We start from the raw sequence: 15735 nt of genomic DNA on the forward strand, positions 1-15735 counted from the left end.
AACTATTTAAAGAATGTGAGGAGCCCCACGTTGTTCTCTTTATGTGTCTGTGTGAGTTACTGACTGTAAACTGGATAGGACGCCTGCCATTTCAAGCACTTGAGTATCAACGTCAAGTGATCCCATATCAGACTACACACAGTTAAGAGGCGGACAAGTACGATCCCTACTCTGCTCCAACAAAGGCCCAGATTTTCGTGGTAGTAATGATCGAACAACTACCATTATTCAATGTCATTTACTCCCCTGAAAATGACAGCAACATCTGGAGCCCACACGTGTGCAGCTTAAACATGCAAATCCAGAAGTTTCTGTTGGTGATTCCAAGCTTCTCTAGACAGTGCATTATTACCCCCACCCCCCACCCACAATCAAGTAGGAATCACTGAACTGATGCGAACCTCGGCTCTTCCTCACTGTAAGAACCCTTTCAAAAGTCACACCCTGTAAAACCTTGAGTTCACAATTACGACTAAAACACTCTCACTGGTCCTGAAAAACTAATGTCGAATGTCAAATTTCTCCATTATAATAAAGAAATTCCATAACTTAAAAAAAAATAAGAGAAATTAAAGACTTATTCTAGAGACTAAGTCTGGTAGAGGACAGGAAAGCCAGTGTGATTCCCACTGGCCGGTGGGGTGGCTAAACACACAGTAGCTTCCACTTTTTAGCTCATTAATTATGCAGCAGCGGGGAGCTTGGCAAATCTCGAGGCTTCACCTGCCCTGCTGTTACCTCATGGGGGGTCAAAGGTCCTGGCACCATATTTGGACATTCACTCGCTGCGGGCCAGGTATGGTATTGGGCAGGGAAGCAATGGCCCCGAACGGAAGCAAACCCTCTGCCTCAGCAAATCCTCCCTGCAGTTTCTCCTCCAGGACGTCCAGGGAAGGTGGGAGGTCCTCTTTCTGAGGGATGGGAGTAGGAAGTTCCCCCCCACCCCCCCAACCCCCACCACCCCCCAACCTGACCACGTCGGCCTGAGAGGAGGTCGCCGGGGAGGTTAGCGCCCATGGCAACAGAAAAGGGCTGCCCTGCAGTGCCGGAGATGCAGGAACGATCTTCTCCGCTCCGCCAGGGTGAGTGGAACTTCTCCTCACTCCAAACTCATACTCTCATAAGGGCATCAGGCAGTCGAAGGGTTCAGACAACAGGGCCTAGCAGTCAGCCGGCTGCCTCCACCTCTGCTGCAGTTGTTGGGGCTGCACCTAGATGTAGCGGTAGGATTAGAAAAGTTAATAAGTTTTGAATGCGCACTGGTGGCAAGGGTGATCGCTCATTGTGTTGACTTCTGTAAGGATATGTGTTCTAAGAAATTATGAGGATCAGGTTCGCAGGCGGGTAGTTTGATGCGGAAACAAAGAACGGGAGACTAGCTTGCTAGGATAATATTATTTTATTTTGCTTGTTTCCTACCTAGCCTATATAGGATAGAAACCAGGTCCGATACTCACAACGGGTCTGGCATAATTGGCTATATACTTACTCCACGAATTACTGGAACTGGGAGCCGTCAGTTCTGCGGAGGTGCCGCCTGTGACCCACGCTCAGCGATTAGCTTAACCCGGAGCAGACTCCCCGAACTGGGGACTTTCCAGGCTTATATATGCGCTACTTGCCGAGTTCACTGAGTCCGCGTTGGGCACTCGTCCAACACATTGTTTAGTACTGGGCATTGTTCCCATGCGGTTTCGGCTCCGACTCCCTTCAGTAGATAACAGGAAGTCTCTTAGCAACGTCTTGTGTTCAAGGTCAACTGGTGCCTGGATCCAATCTTGCATGTATTGGGACACCATGTTAACCCCTTATATTACATTCCACTGATTGGCCCAATACATGTAACGATTATACAAATACATAATAATAAGCAATACATTGTTATAACATGTACATGTTTTGTTCCAGTTGCTGCCGCACACGGCAAACATACGTACAGGTCAGTATATTACAACAGGTCAGAATCACTAAAACTCCGATTAAAATGAACAACGGAGGAAATAGGGAACGTCGTGCCGTAGTTGACAGCCCATTGAACAGATCCCACCAGTGATGGGCGGATTCCACCTCTACTACATGAGCAGCGTGTACTACCTTTTGGCCATGTATAAAGGTGGACACAGTCACCCGGGTAACATTGATTTGATGTTGTCGCAATATCTGCTTTAGCTCTTCCGAGCGATCGAGGGCCTGTTTAAAACGCTCTAGCGAGATACTCCAAGGGTGCAGCCATACCTGCCACTGCATAGTGGTGAGGTGTTGCGTTCCGCTGTAATTGGTCAATAGGTAAGTATGGTTCTGCCACCGCCATCGATAGATGCCAGTAAGGCAACCTGAAAAAGGGGTCGTCGGGAGTAAGGCATGGGCATGACTAGTGGCCACACAGAGCGTATGGGGACCAATCTGCCACATCATATCTCGGGGTGCCTCAATCATCCATTCACACAAAGCCGTGTCTTCTGTAAGGCACGGGTCTCGATATCGATCCATCAACAGACAGGCCTTTCCTTGATCCGCCTGCTCACACGCGGACAAGTCATAGGTAAGATTGGTGTCCGGACTGAACCAATTCCCTTTTGTTTTGAGAAAGTAATATCCATCAGATGTAATGACCGGCAATACGTAATATCGGCACACCGTCACAAAATCAGTTACATTCAAGGTTACAAAATGTCCTTTACACAGCGTTGCATTACACCATGTTTTGTCCGGATAGGTGTTCATCCATAATTTCTCAGATACGTTCCACACCCCTCGCCAGGCCTGAACATTAGGCGAAGTGACTATTCGTAAAAATCGTTCTTTTTGCAAATGTGCATGCAGCATTTGGATACCGCAAATTGTCCAGTTCATCTGTACAGTAAAATTTTGGAACAGCCGTTGAGTCGAATCCCACACGTCCAATTCCCATTTTAAGGAATGCAGCAAAATTCGTGCAGTCTCTTCCTGCGTCATCATGGCCGACGGCATCCATCGGCCAATAGTGTACAGGCCTTGTGCAGTTGCTTGCCCCGTACTGGATAATTTAGTACGGGTCACTTCAGAGTCTATAGCATTGGATATCCCCATTACTGTCCCTGCCCCTCCTAACAAGGTATCGTACCATGCCCGTCGTCGCCGTTTAGGGTTACATTCGGGTATGACTGGCAGTCGGAAGGTGGTTGATGTTTTGGGATGCCAGACTCTCCCCTGATTAACCAGTCCATTGGGCCTCTGCCAGTGATTGGCGTCCCATTGGTAATCCTCATTTCGTCGTTGGCGGTAATAATAGTCCATTCAATACCACCCTCATGACACTGTCCTTCGGAACACATATTCACCCGGGTGTGAATGGTCAGTGCGCAGCCCGGGGCCACTGTTGTGTTTGCATCCTCAAAGCTGCCCTTGCATCGATACAACGTGCAATTGCTGGTGATAGTCATAATGTCACATCGTTGTCCGGAGGGGCACGTAAAATTGTCCTGCCTTCGCTCTTGGTCACTGGCTTCCCAGCTGACGATCTGTCCCAGAGCACCAGCATTGTGTTTCGTTTCTTCCGACCCGGGTCTTGACATACTCCGACCCAGGATTCCAACAGTCCATAGCACATTCAGGGCCCACCACCATGCCATGATCCGGATCTATGGTGACGAGAAGACGTGGGCTCATGTTTCTCGGAGGTAGCATTGGTTTGCCGGCACATTATGCCAGGCTGAGTCCCCTGGATACATTATTGTCACCAAACTATCCTTCCCTTGGGCGATTATTTCTGCCGGTTTTGGAGGGCCATTTGGCTGGCGTACCCAAACTTTAGCCCCCTTTACATCAGTGGATCCGAAACCTCCCGTTCCCCGTTCGGTTATTTTCGTAGGGGCCCCCGTCTCCTCCACAGTGGACATGTCACAAGGTTTAATTACCAATTGGGCGATCTTATCCCCCTTATTAACCACGTAGGGCTCGGTGGTGATGTTGACTAGGATAACCCCAATCTCTCCCTGATAGTCTGCGTCAATAACTCCACCCATGACATCGATCCCTTTCAGTGATAACCCAGATCGTGGGAGAATGTGTCCATAAGTCCCGGAAGGGCAAACTAATCCCAAGCCGGTTTTAACTGCCGTTGGCACTTGGGGCACCAACGTCCGGGTAGTCAAGGCCCGCAAATCAAGCCCCGCTGATGCCGGGGTGGCCCGGACTGGCAGTTCCGCTTCCGCATCGAATTTCCACATTTTAATGGGACGCGCCTCGGGCGTGTCACATACCTTTATCATCCTATTTAAGGGTGTAACTCCATTCCCCAATGGACGATTGTTAATTTGTTTTACAACTCGGATGAGGTTCTTTTTCCAATTTGTCAAATCATTCGCCCCCCCCGCCTTCCGAAGAGAGGACTTCAAGATCCCATTCATCCGTTCAATCAGTCCTGCTGCTTGCGGATGATACGGCACATGGTATATCCATTCGACATGATTATCGTTGCACCATTTCTTTATCCGCCCTCCCGTAAAGTGCGAACCGTTGTCGCTCTGGACCTGCATAGGCATCCCATAGAATTGTTCTATCATATCTAAACATCGCAGGGTTGCCTGCTGATTATTATGGCGACAAGGATGGGTCACCAGGACCCCAGACATGGTGTCCACTGCTGTGCAAATGTGCCTGCATCCCTGGGACGTGGGCAATGGGCCCACGAAGTCCATCTGCCAGCTTTGGCCGGGGCCTTCTCCTCGGTGAATGTGCCCCATCATATGCTGAGGCACTCCCTGTCTTTGGTGTTGGCATTGCTCACACTGATTCACTGCGGTTTTTACATCGTCTACCAGCAGGTCTATACCCCGATCCCGGGCCCATTGTAGAGTCCCTTGTACCCCCCAATGCCCAGCCTTTTGGTGTGCCCATCTGGCTAGGTCCACCGAGGTGTCCCTCTGTATTACCATAGCTCGAACTATGCCGTCAACATATCGGTTATGGAGGGCTTCTGCGTCATTTCGGGACGTGTGGGCGTCCACGTGTGTGATAAATATCCTTAAATGCTGGGCCTTCTCCCAAATTTCCTCCCACAGCGGCCTACCCCATACTTCCCGACTTTGGATCATCCACTGATTGGCCTGCCATGTGGGCATCCACTGAGTTATCCCGTTAACTACTGACCATGAATCGGAAAATAGGTGTACCCCAATAATTCCGGCCTGCATGATTACCATATGCACCGCCTTGAGCTCGGCCCACTGGCTGCTCTTACCCTCTCCCAATTCTTCCAATGTAATCCCTTGCTTTGGATTATACGCAGCGGCCTTCCACCTACGCCGTCCTGACTTCCATTGAGCCGAGCCGTCCACGAACCAAGCAGTGGCTTGCTCTTCCGACGTCAGCTCATCGTACCTTTTCCCAAGTTTCACAGGTGATTCTGTGTATTCAATCACCTCGAATCTCACTTCCCCTCCCTCAGGGGCCTCCGCCACTTGCTCATGTAAGACTGACACCCCCTTCTGCCCAGTCTTCACCCTTTCTGACACATACCATTTCCATTTGATGATACTACTTTCTTGGGCCGTCCCTATCCTATGTGTAGTGGGATCACTCATTACCCACGGGAGAATGGGTATAGCCGTTCTCATAATTACTTCGTGTCCCGCTGTCAGGGCCTCGGTTTCCACCAAGCTCCAGTAGCAGGACAACAGTTGTTTCTCAAAGGGGGTGTACCTCCCCCCCGCCGGGGGTAGTTTACGAGACCAAAACCCCAACGGCTTCCTTACGCGTCCTTGTTTTTGCCATAGACTCCAATTTGCATAGTCTCCCTGTGCCGAAACCTGCAATTCGACCGGTCCTGACTGTATTTTTCCTAGGGATACAGCCTGCTGTATCGCTTGTTTGGCCATCTCGAAGGCGAGTTGATGGTTGTTAGTCCATTCAAACTCTGCCTTCTTCCTGGTAATTTGGTATAATGGTCTCAGTATCTGTCCCAAATGTGGTATATGTTGCCTCCAAAAGCCAAATAGTCCGATAAATTGCTGTACGTCCTTTTGCGTGTGAGGAACTGCGAAGGCCTGAATTTTATCCCTGGCCTTCTCGGTAACTTCTCGTTCCCCTTTATTCCAAATTATCCCCAGGAACTTCACAGTCTGGGAAGGCCCTTGTATCTTTGCCGGGTTGATTTCCCATCCGTACCCCTTCATGTGTTGGACTAATGCGTCCAACAGTGTTTGTATCTGGGCCTGCCCACTACCTTGTATCATTATATCGTCAATGTAGTGGGAGACCATTACATGGTCCGGCACTTCGAACCTTGCCAAATGTTCCGCCACTATCCTATGACATATAGTGGGGCTGTGCAGATAGCCTTGAGGCAACCGTGTGAATGTGAACTGTCTACCTTCCCACGTGAAGGCAAACTGTTCCTGTCTATCTTCGGGGATTGGGATAGTAAAAAAGGCATTAGCTAAATCGATCACTCCGTACCAAGTACCAGGGTGATGTTGTATTCGTCCTATAATGGTAACGGCGTCAGGTACCGCCGCCGTCAGGGCAGGGGTATGGCGGTTCAATTGCCGATAGTCCACCGTCATCCGCCAGGATCCATCAGCCTTACGGACCGGCCACAACGGGTTATTCCAAGCAGTCGAACACGTTTTTAGTACCCCCGCTTCTAAATATTCCTTAATGGTGGCGGAGATCTCTTTGTGCCCACCAGGAATTCTATACTGTCGCAGGCTGATCACCTTTTCGGCTATTGGGATGGGAAAGGGGTCCATTTTCACTTTTCCCACCAATACCGTGCGACAATGGATTAAGGTTCCAAATTCAAATTTGCCGTGTCGCAGGTATAAGGTTAGCCCTGCCAACACGTCCATTCCTAGGATCCACTCGCGGACCGGTGTTATGATTACCGAATGGGTCCTGATCGGCATTGCCCCTATCCCTAAGGGTAATTGCACCATTTTTCCTTCTATTAAGTTTCCTCCCAATCCCACTAATGTGACTGGGGTTCCTTTAAACTTATGGGGAGTTCCATGGATTAGGGTGGCCTCCGCCCCAGTGTCCACTAGAGCCATAACCGTCTGAACAGATTTGCGCCAATAAATGGTCACCGCCACATGTGGTCTGATGTCATCGGCCGACCATTGGCTCGTTTGTGGGCAAATCTTCGGGGCTTGGCCCAATCCCTATTGGTCCTCCCACTCGTCCTCTTCTGACAACGCCGGGTACAGGCGTTTAGCACCCCTTCCTCTCTTATTCTTCCCCTTCTTATTCGCATTGCGAGTGCGCCGGTCTACCTTGCAACATTCCCTGTAAGGGGTTGTCACCTCTCCTTCCTCCTCCTCGGAGGACTCCCATTGCGGTCGGGTGGGGGTTTTCCCTCTATCTGAAGCAACGTTCCCCGCCTCCCTGAACTGGCATTTCTGTATTAGTAGCTCTACCAATTCCTCTGCCGTCACCCGTGGTTCACGGGCCTCAGTTTCTACCCTGGACACTTTAAGTCCCTTTCGTTTACACATTTCCTGCAGCTCTCTCGTGGGTCTCCCATCAACGTCCGCAACCGGGACTTGTGCTTGCATCAACGCTTGCCATAGGGCTCGGCGGGAGGGTCCGGGGTTGGCTCCTTGATTGGGGTTGGATCTAGAGTCACCTCGAGTTTCCGAGCGACGTCCCTCCCTAGTCCCATTATTACCCCGGCCCTGCGCCCCCCAGTCTCCCAGTCCTCCCATCTCCCGCATCATACTCCGAGCCTCCCCCAACGTTTCTCCTTTGCCACTCAACATTATGGTAAGTAGTAACGGCTTATAATGTGGGGGAGCCGTTTTTACCAGGTGATCCCTGGCTTGTTTGCTCACGTTGACATTTTCTACCTCATCCAAGACTCCTAACAACAAGGCATCCCGTACACATAGCCGGGTCAATCTTTGTATTCCTTCCTTAATCGTGGTCCATATTCCTTCCAGGGGTGGCCAGTCAGACGGGAACGGGTATTGTTCTGCTACCGCTCGGGCGTACATCCCGAACAGAGTCCCCGTACCCCTCTCCCCTACCATATCTTTGGCCTGTCGTCTATATGCCAGGTCTATTGCCGCATCTTTGGCCAATCCCCCAAATTTGGGCGCATCCTGAAAGTCTACCTGGACTTGCTGTCCTCCTTCTTCCAAAAGCCTCACCAACCACAATTCAATGGGCTCCCCAGGATTTCGGCGGGTCTTTTGAGTAATGTATAATACTTCCTCCGTAGTAAAATCCTCCGTTAACTCGGAGAATTCCGGAGGAGGTTGCAACTGGGGGATCTCATGATGGATAGGCTCGCCTCGCTCGTTTCGTTGGGGATTTCCCTCATCATCCAACAACACTTCAAACCTAACAGGAGGCCGTCTCTGAACCTGTTTTCTCCGGACGACCGGATTCGCTCGCACCTGGGGTGGCAGCTCATCTTCGTACTGATCATCCGAGTCCCCCCATATATTCCCGTCCCAGTGGTCAATATCCCAGCCGTCCCCATTATTTAGCTGTGCCACAAACGCCCTTATTTGAGTGGGGTTCACGGAGCGCGGGCGCTTTCGCTCACTCTTCCGCTTACTAGACGACAAATGTGTGATCGCCCGCCCCGCTAATTCCGTTAGTGCTGCTATTTCTGCCTTTAGTTTTATAATTTCTTGTCTTAACACGGAGGCATCCCCGCTACTGAGCCCCTGCTCATGCTTAAGGGTTGCTATTTCAGCCTCCAACTTCTGACGCCTGTCAGACTGCTGCTTACAAGCCGCCGCACAAGCCCACATCCGCCTCTGGATCCCTGGCAAGGGGTTCCTTGAGGGGACCGGGATTTTCTCAAGGGTGGACAGCAGCGACCCTGGGGTGGTTCCTACGCCTTCGGCCTCCCAGTTTTCCGGTCGCCCCCCACCCTTCCGCAAACAGGCCGCTACACTATGCCACGGCCCTTGCCATCCTGGGACCGCAACCGCCTCGGCCTGCCCTTCTGGTTTCTTATTCCTTTTCCCAAACATTGTTTCGCATCAAAATCCCTCCTCAATTGCGATTGATCCTGCCGACTACGCCAAAATGTTCTAAGAAATTATGAGGATCAGGTTCGCAGGCAGGTAGTTTGATGCGGAAACAAAGAACGGGAGACTAGCTTGCTAGGATAATATTATTTTATTTTGCTTGTTTCCTACCTAGCCTATATAGGATAGAAACCAGGTCCGATACTCACAACGGGTCTGGCATAATTGGCTATATACTTACTCCACGAATTACTGGAACTGGGAGCCGTCAGTTCTGCGGAGGTGCCGCCTGTGACCCACGCTCAGCGATTAGCTTAACCCGGAGCAGACTCCCCGAACTGGGGACTTTCCAGGCTTATATATGCGCTACTTGCCGAGTTCACTGAGTCCGCGTTGGGCACTCGTCCAACACATTGTTTAGTACTGGGCATTGTTCCCATGCGGTTTCGGCTCCGACTCCCTTCAGTAGATAACAGGAAGTCTCTTAGCAACGTCTTGTGTTCAAGGTCAACTGGTGCCTGGATCCAATCTTGCATGTATTGGGACACCATGTTAACCCCTTATATTACAATATGTTGCCGTAATCCTTCCCTGCACCTCATGGATTCAATTGATTTTCAATGTGATTAAATAATCCACGTTCATTTCAGGGCTCAAAATGTAGTCCCCAATGAGCTCCCATTTGGATCTTCAGTTGTATTAATTCTCTCACAATCAAATAGCCTTTACTTCCACATCTGCAACATCAACAAAGCCACATCATATGTAACAATGATCATTGCCCAATAGACCTCTCAGCCTTGAATCTCAGGCAGACATTATTGGGGCTCAGGAGAATTGCTCATCAAGGTCAGTGATTATCCTCCTGCTATCACATTGATATCCATGTGTGAATTGGCTTTTCAGACATTCGAAAGCTGCCAATGACACCATGCTTGAAAGTCACAGAGGTCTACAGCCCAGTGCATCACTTCAGCCCATCGAGTCTGTGCCGGTCAAACAAGTACCTAACTATTCTAATCCCATTTTCCAGCACTAGGCCCATAGCCTTGTATACCATGGCATCGCAAGTGCACATCCAAATACTTATTAAATGTTATGAGGGTTTCTGCCTCCACCACCCTTTCAGCAGTGAGTCCCAGATTCCCACCAACCTCTGGGTGAAAACATTCTTCCTCATATCCCCTCTAAACCTCCTGCCCCTTACCTTAAATCTATGCCCCCTGGTTGTTAATCCCTCCACCAAGGGGAAACGTTCCTTCCTGTCTACCCTATCTATGCCCCTCATAATTTTATGTACCTTAATCATGTCCCCCCTCAATCTCCTCTGCTCCAGGGAAAATAACCCCAGCCTATCCAATCTCTCCTCATAACTAAAACTTTCCAGCCCAGGCAACATCCTGGTAAATCTCCTCTGCACTCTCTCTAGTGTAATCACATCCTTCCTATAATGTGGATTCCAGAACTGCACGCAGTACTCTAGCTGTGGCCTAACCATCGTTTTATACAGTTCCAGCATAACCTCCCTGCTCTTATATTCTTTGCCTTGGCTAATAAAGGCAAGTATCCCATACGCCTTCTTAACCACCTTATCTACCTGTCCCGCTACCTTAAGGGACCGGTGGACATGCACACCAAGGTCCCTCTGATCCTCTGTACTTCCCAGGGTCCTACCATTCATCGTGGATTCCCGTGCCTTGTTTGTTCTGCCCAAGTGCATCACCTCACACTTATCCGGATTAAATTCCATTTGCCACTGATCAGCCCATCTGACCAGCCTGTCTATATCCTCCTGTAATCTAAGGCTTTCCTCCTCACTATTTACCACCCCACCAATTTTCGTGTCACCTGTGAACTTACTGATCAACCCTCCTACATTCAAGTCTAAATCATTTATATATACCACAAACAGCAAGGGACCCAACACCGATCCTTGTGGAACCCCACTGGACACATGCCTCCAGTCACAAAAACACCCCTCGACCATCACCCTCTGCTTCCTGCCACTCAGCCAATTCTGGATCCAATTTGCCAAAGTGCCTTGGATCCCATGGGCACTTATCTTTGTTATCAGTCTCCCATGCGGGACCTTACCAAAAGCCTTGCTGAAGTCCAAGTAGACTACGTCAAATGCATCTACACACCTGGTCACCTCTTCGAAAAATTCAATCAAATTGGTCAGATATGACCTCCCCTTAACAAAACCATGCTGACTGTCCTTGATTAATCCCTGCCTCTCCAAGTGTAGATTAATTCTGTCCCTCAGGACTGCACTATATGGAGTTGCTTAAGGACGTGCTCTAAGTGGATGCTACTTGCATTCCACAGCAGCCACATGTTGCCAGGGCTACTGTAGCTTCCAAGGATGACCCCATCATTAGGGCAGAAGGTGCTTTGACATATGCTAAGGATCATTGCGAGATTTGTGACCATTCTGAGATGTTCAAGCTGAGAATGAAAGTACTGTTTCATCCCCGCATTGAAGGCTAAGGGAAACTTCGATGGTGACAATTTGTATTCAGTCTTATCCTCTTGGAATCTTGCAGCTACAAGGCTGTCATGTACACACATTGTGCCTGTTTCAGCTAAACAAAATAAGTAACAGCCATTTGCTGACTCACTCCTCAGGGCAATACCTTGACCAGTCAGGGTCAAGCTGCCTGGTTTAAATGTCAAACAATGCTTTGCAGTTAACTGTCAGTCACCATCATTGGTGCATTGTCAATGGCAACGCCTCTACCAATCAGAGTACACTTGCCAACCAATCAGCATTCTCTTCACATATTGTAAAAACTCTTGTTTTCCCTGATATTGGTATTCTTGCAACGTGCCCTGAAGAGTGCAAGACAAAAAGTTTCGGCATGTTTCTCTTTTCAGCAATGCTTAATGGATTCTTACCTGAGTGCATGCCATTAGTAAAGAAGCAAAACTTGTTCATTGTACATCAGGCCCTCGAGTCCAGAACACATCTAAGCTATGCTCTCCATGGTTTGAGCAGGAATTTAATAGGGTACTTCCTTCAGTCAGCCAAAAATTGTCCCGCTGAACTCCTCCTACAAGCCTTGAGACCCTTGCCCTGAGGAATGAATCAGCGAATGGCTGTCACTTATCTTGTTTATAAAACAGGCACTTGTTCTTTCTGTCTGCAAAGAACAGGACCCTGTGTATTAATATATGTAGCTTCCAGTACACACAAAAAAACCACACTGTGAGCCCAGCTGACAATCTTGAATTGGTTGTCAGTGTATTTGTTAGCACACTGAGGATTATTTAGCAAATGTCCAATCGTGGAATCACATCTAATGTTGGACACAGTTCTTCCAAATGTGTCATTGATCAATGAAGACGAACATGGCACTCATCACATTCGTGAGTGTGACCAGCTTCCAATCTCCCACTGTCATGTACCCAGTTCCTCCCATCCTCCTCCACAGTCATCACCTCCTAATTCCCAATCCTCCTGTAACTATCCAGCTTCCCCCATTACCCTTGACCCCATCAACGTACATGTTGATACTCCCCCAATATTGATGTCCCCATGCCCTTTGTTGATCTGACTCCTCCCCTTCTCGAATCTCTTACTTTCGAGAACCCCCCACCCCCCATGAGACCATCCAACCCCCACCACCCCCCCCGCCACCCCCCATGACTTTTCAGCTACTGACATACAGGTTACAAATGCCTCCCCGAATGTCACTGTGCCCTCTGTCTCACAATACTATAACTCACATCGCCAGGACCAAATGCCTTAATTCAATGAGCAGGCCCTACACACCATTCTGTGCACAACCGTCACTGCCCAGAGAGGCCTTCTCCTACCCAAGACCATGTGTACCATGCAGAGCACTCTGCCAGGGCCAGCGCAGCCCCAGGTCAGTCTCTTACATATGCCCCGGACAGCATGGCCTCAGCCCCAAGACAGTCTCTGAAGCTTCCTTGGACAGCATTTTAACTTTTGCCCCTGGGCGCTCTTTCAGCTTTTACCACTAGACAGTCATTCACTCTTCCCCTCTGTTCCTTGCCCGCTCCTAGTATTGCTTCCACCTTAGCCTTCCACTCTCACCTTCCCCCATAGTTCTGCCTCCATCTCACTGACCCCCTCTGGTCTTTGGCCCACGCTTGTCCTCGCTGCATTTCACCCCTCACTGCTGGTCGTGTCTCCCATGCCCAGCCTTAGCACAGCTTGTGCTGCAAGCACAATATATGTAGCAGTTATACATGTAGCAGTTATATATGTAGCGCTTATATATGTAGCATTTATACATGTAGCATTTATACATGTAGCATTTATACATGTAGCGGTTATATATGTAGCAGTTATATATGTAGCATTTATACATGTAGCAGTTATATATGTAGCAGTTATATATGTAGCAGTTATACATGTAGCAGTTATATATGTAGCAGTTATACATGTAGCAGTTATACATGTAGCAGTTATACATGTAGCAGTTATATATGTAGCATTTATACATGTAGCATTTATATATGTAGCAGTTATACATGTAGCAGTTATACATGTAGCAGTTATACATGTAGCAGTTATACATGTAGCAGTTATATATGTAGCAGTTATATATGTAGCATTTATACATGTAGCAGTTATACATGTAGCATTTATACATGTAGCAGTTATACATGTAGCAGTTATACATGTAGCAGTTATATATATCGCAGTTATATATGTAGCAGCTATATATGTAGCAGTTATACATGTAGCATTTATACATGTAGCAGTTATACATGTTGCAGTTATACATGTAGCAGTTATATATGTAGCATTCATACCATAAGACCATAAGACATAGGAGCAGAAATTAGGCCGTTCGGACCATCAAGTCTGCTCCACCATTCAATCATGGCTGATAAGTTTCTCAACCCCATTCTCCCCATAATCTTTGATCCCTTTACCAATCAAGAACCTATCTATCTCGGTCTTAAATACACTCAATGACCTGGCCTCCACAGCCTTCTGTGGCAATGAATTCCATAGATTCACCACTCTGGCTAAAGAAGTTTCTCCTCATCTCTGTTCTAAAAGGTCTTCCCTTTACTCTGAGGCTGTGCCCTCAGGTCCTAGTCTCTCCTACTAATGGAAACATCTTCCCCATGACCACTCTATCCAGGCCTTTCAGTATTCTGTAAGTTTTATTCAGATCATCCTTCTAAACTCCATCGAGTATAGACCCAGAGTTCTCAAACGTTCCTCATATGTTAAGCCTTTCATTCCTGGGATGGTTCTCGTGAACCTCCTCCGGACCCTCTCCGGGGCCAGCACATCCTTCCTGAGATACGGGGCCCGAAATTGCTCACAATATTCTAAATGTGGTCTGACCAGAGCCTTATAAAGCCTCAGCAGCACATCCCTGCTTTTATATTCTAGTCCTCTCAAAATAAATGCCAACATTGCATTTGCCTTCCTAACTACCGACTCAACCTGCAAGTTAACCTTAAGGGAATCCTGGACTAGGACTCCCAAGTCCCTTTGCACTCCAGATTTCTGAATTCTCTCCCCATTTAGAAAATAGTCTATGTCTCTATTCTTCCTACCAAAGTGCATGACCTCACACTTCCCCACGTTGTATTCCAAGTGCCACTTCTTTGCCCATTCTCCTAACCTGTCCAAATCCTTCTGCAGCCTCCCCGCCTCCTCAATACTATCTGTCCCTCCACCTATCTTTGTATCATCTGCAAAATTAGCCAGGATGCCCTCAGTTCCTTCATCTAGATCATTAAAGTATAAAGTGAGAAGTTGTGGTCCCAACACTGACCCCTGCGGAACTCCACTAGTCACCAGCCCCCATCCTGAGAAGGACCCCCCTATCCCCACTCTCTGCCTTCTGCCAGACAGCCAATCTTCTATCCATGCTAGTACCTTGCCTCTAACACCATGGGCTCTTATCTTACTGAGCAGCCTCCTGTGCGGCATCTTGTCAAAGGCTTTCTGGAAGTCCAAGTAGATAACATCCATTGGCTTTCCTTTGTCTAACCTACTCATTACCTCCTCAAAGAAGAGGTCAGGCATGACCTCCCCTTGATGAAACCATACTGACTTTGCCCTATTTTACCAAGCACTTCCAAGTATTCTGAAATCTCATCCTTAATAATGGACTCTAAAATCTTACCAACGACCGAGGTCAGGCTAATTGGCCTGTAATTTCCTGTCTTTTCCCTCACTCCCTTCTTAAACAGGGGGGTTACATTAGCGATTTTCCAGTCCTCTGGGACCCTCCCTGACTCGAGTGATTCCTGAGAGATCACCACTAACGCCTCCACCATCTCTTCAGCTATCTTCTTCAGAACTCTGGGGTGTAATCCATCTGGCCCAGGTGATTTATCCACCTTCAGACCTTTCAGTTTTCCTGGCACCTTCTCCTTGGTAATGGCCACCATACTCACCTCTGCCCCCCGACTCTCTTGAACTTTGGGGATGTTACTCGTGTCTTCCACCGTGAAGACTGACGCAAAGTCAGTCATACAAGTAGCAGTTATACATGTAGCAGTTATATATGTAGCATTTATACATGTAGCAGTTATATATGTAGCATTTATACATGTAACAGTTATATTTGTAGCAGTTATACATGTAGCGTTATACATGTAGCATTTATACATGTAACAGTTATATTTGTAGCAGTTATACAAGTAGCAGTTATATATGTAGCATTTATACATGTAACAGTTATACATGTAGCAGTTATTGTGTTAAAGGAAGGTGTAAGCAACATCTACTGACCTGCAAGTTGTAGATGAAATTAAGCTTGGCAGGTAC

The 15735-nt window shown here is 48.2% G+C and overlaps 2 protein-coding genes across 2 annotated transcripts in view; one reads left to right on the forward strand and one right to left on the reverse strand.

Moving 5' to 3' along the window:
• galnt9 (polypeptide N-acetylgalactosaminyltransferase 9) overlaps nt 1-15735 on the forward strand; it is a 367007-nt gene that overhangs the window by 308093 nt on the left and 43179 nt on the right. The window lies entirely within an intron of this gene.
• Nucleotides 1384-7031, reverse strand: LOC121285616. The gene is made up of 2 exons (XM_041202234.1): nt 4703-7031; nt 1384-3362 (listed from the first exon to the last, which is right to left on the reverse strand). The coding sequence occupies exons 1-2, from the start codon at nt 7029-7031 to the stop codon at nt 3289-3291; spliced, it is 2403 nt and encodes an 800-aa protein (XP_041058168.1). The 3' UTR covers nt 1384-3288.

The sequence above is a fragment of the Carcharodon carcharias genome, chromosome 13, assembly GCF_017639515.1.
Source record: "Carcharodon carcharias isolate sCarCar2 chromosome 13, sCarCar2.pri, whole genome shotgun sequence".
In the NCBI taxonomy this organism is placed as follows: domain Eukaryota; kingdom Metazoa; phylum Chordata; class Chondrichthyes; order Lamniformes; family Lamnidae; genus Carcharodon; species Carcharodon carcharias.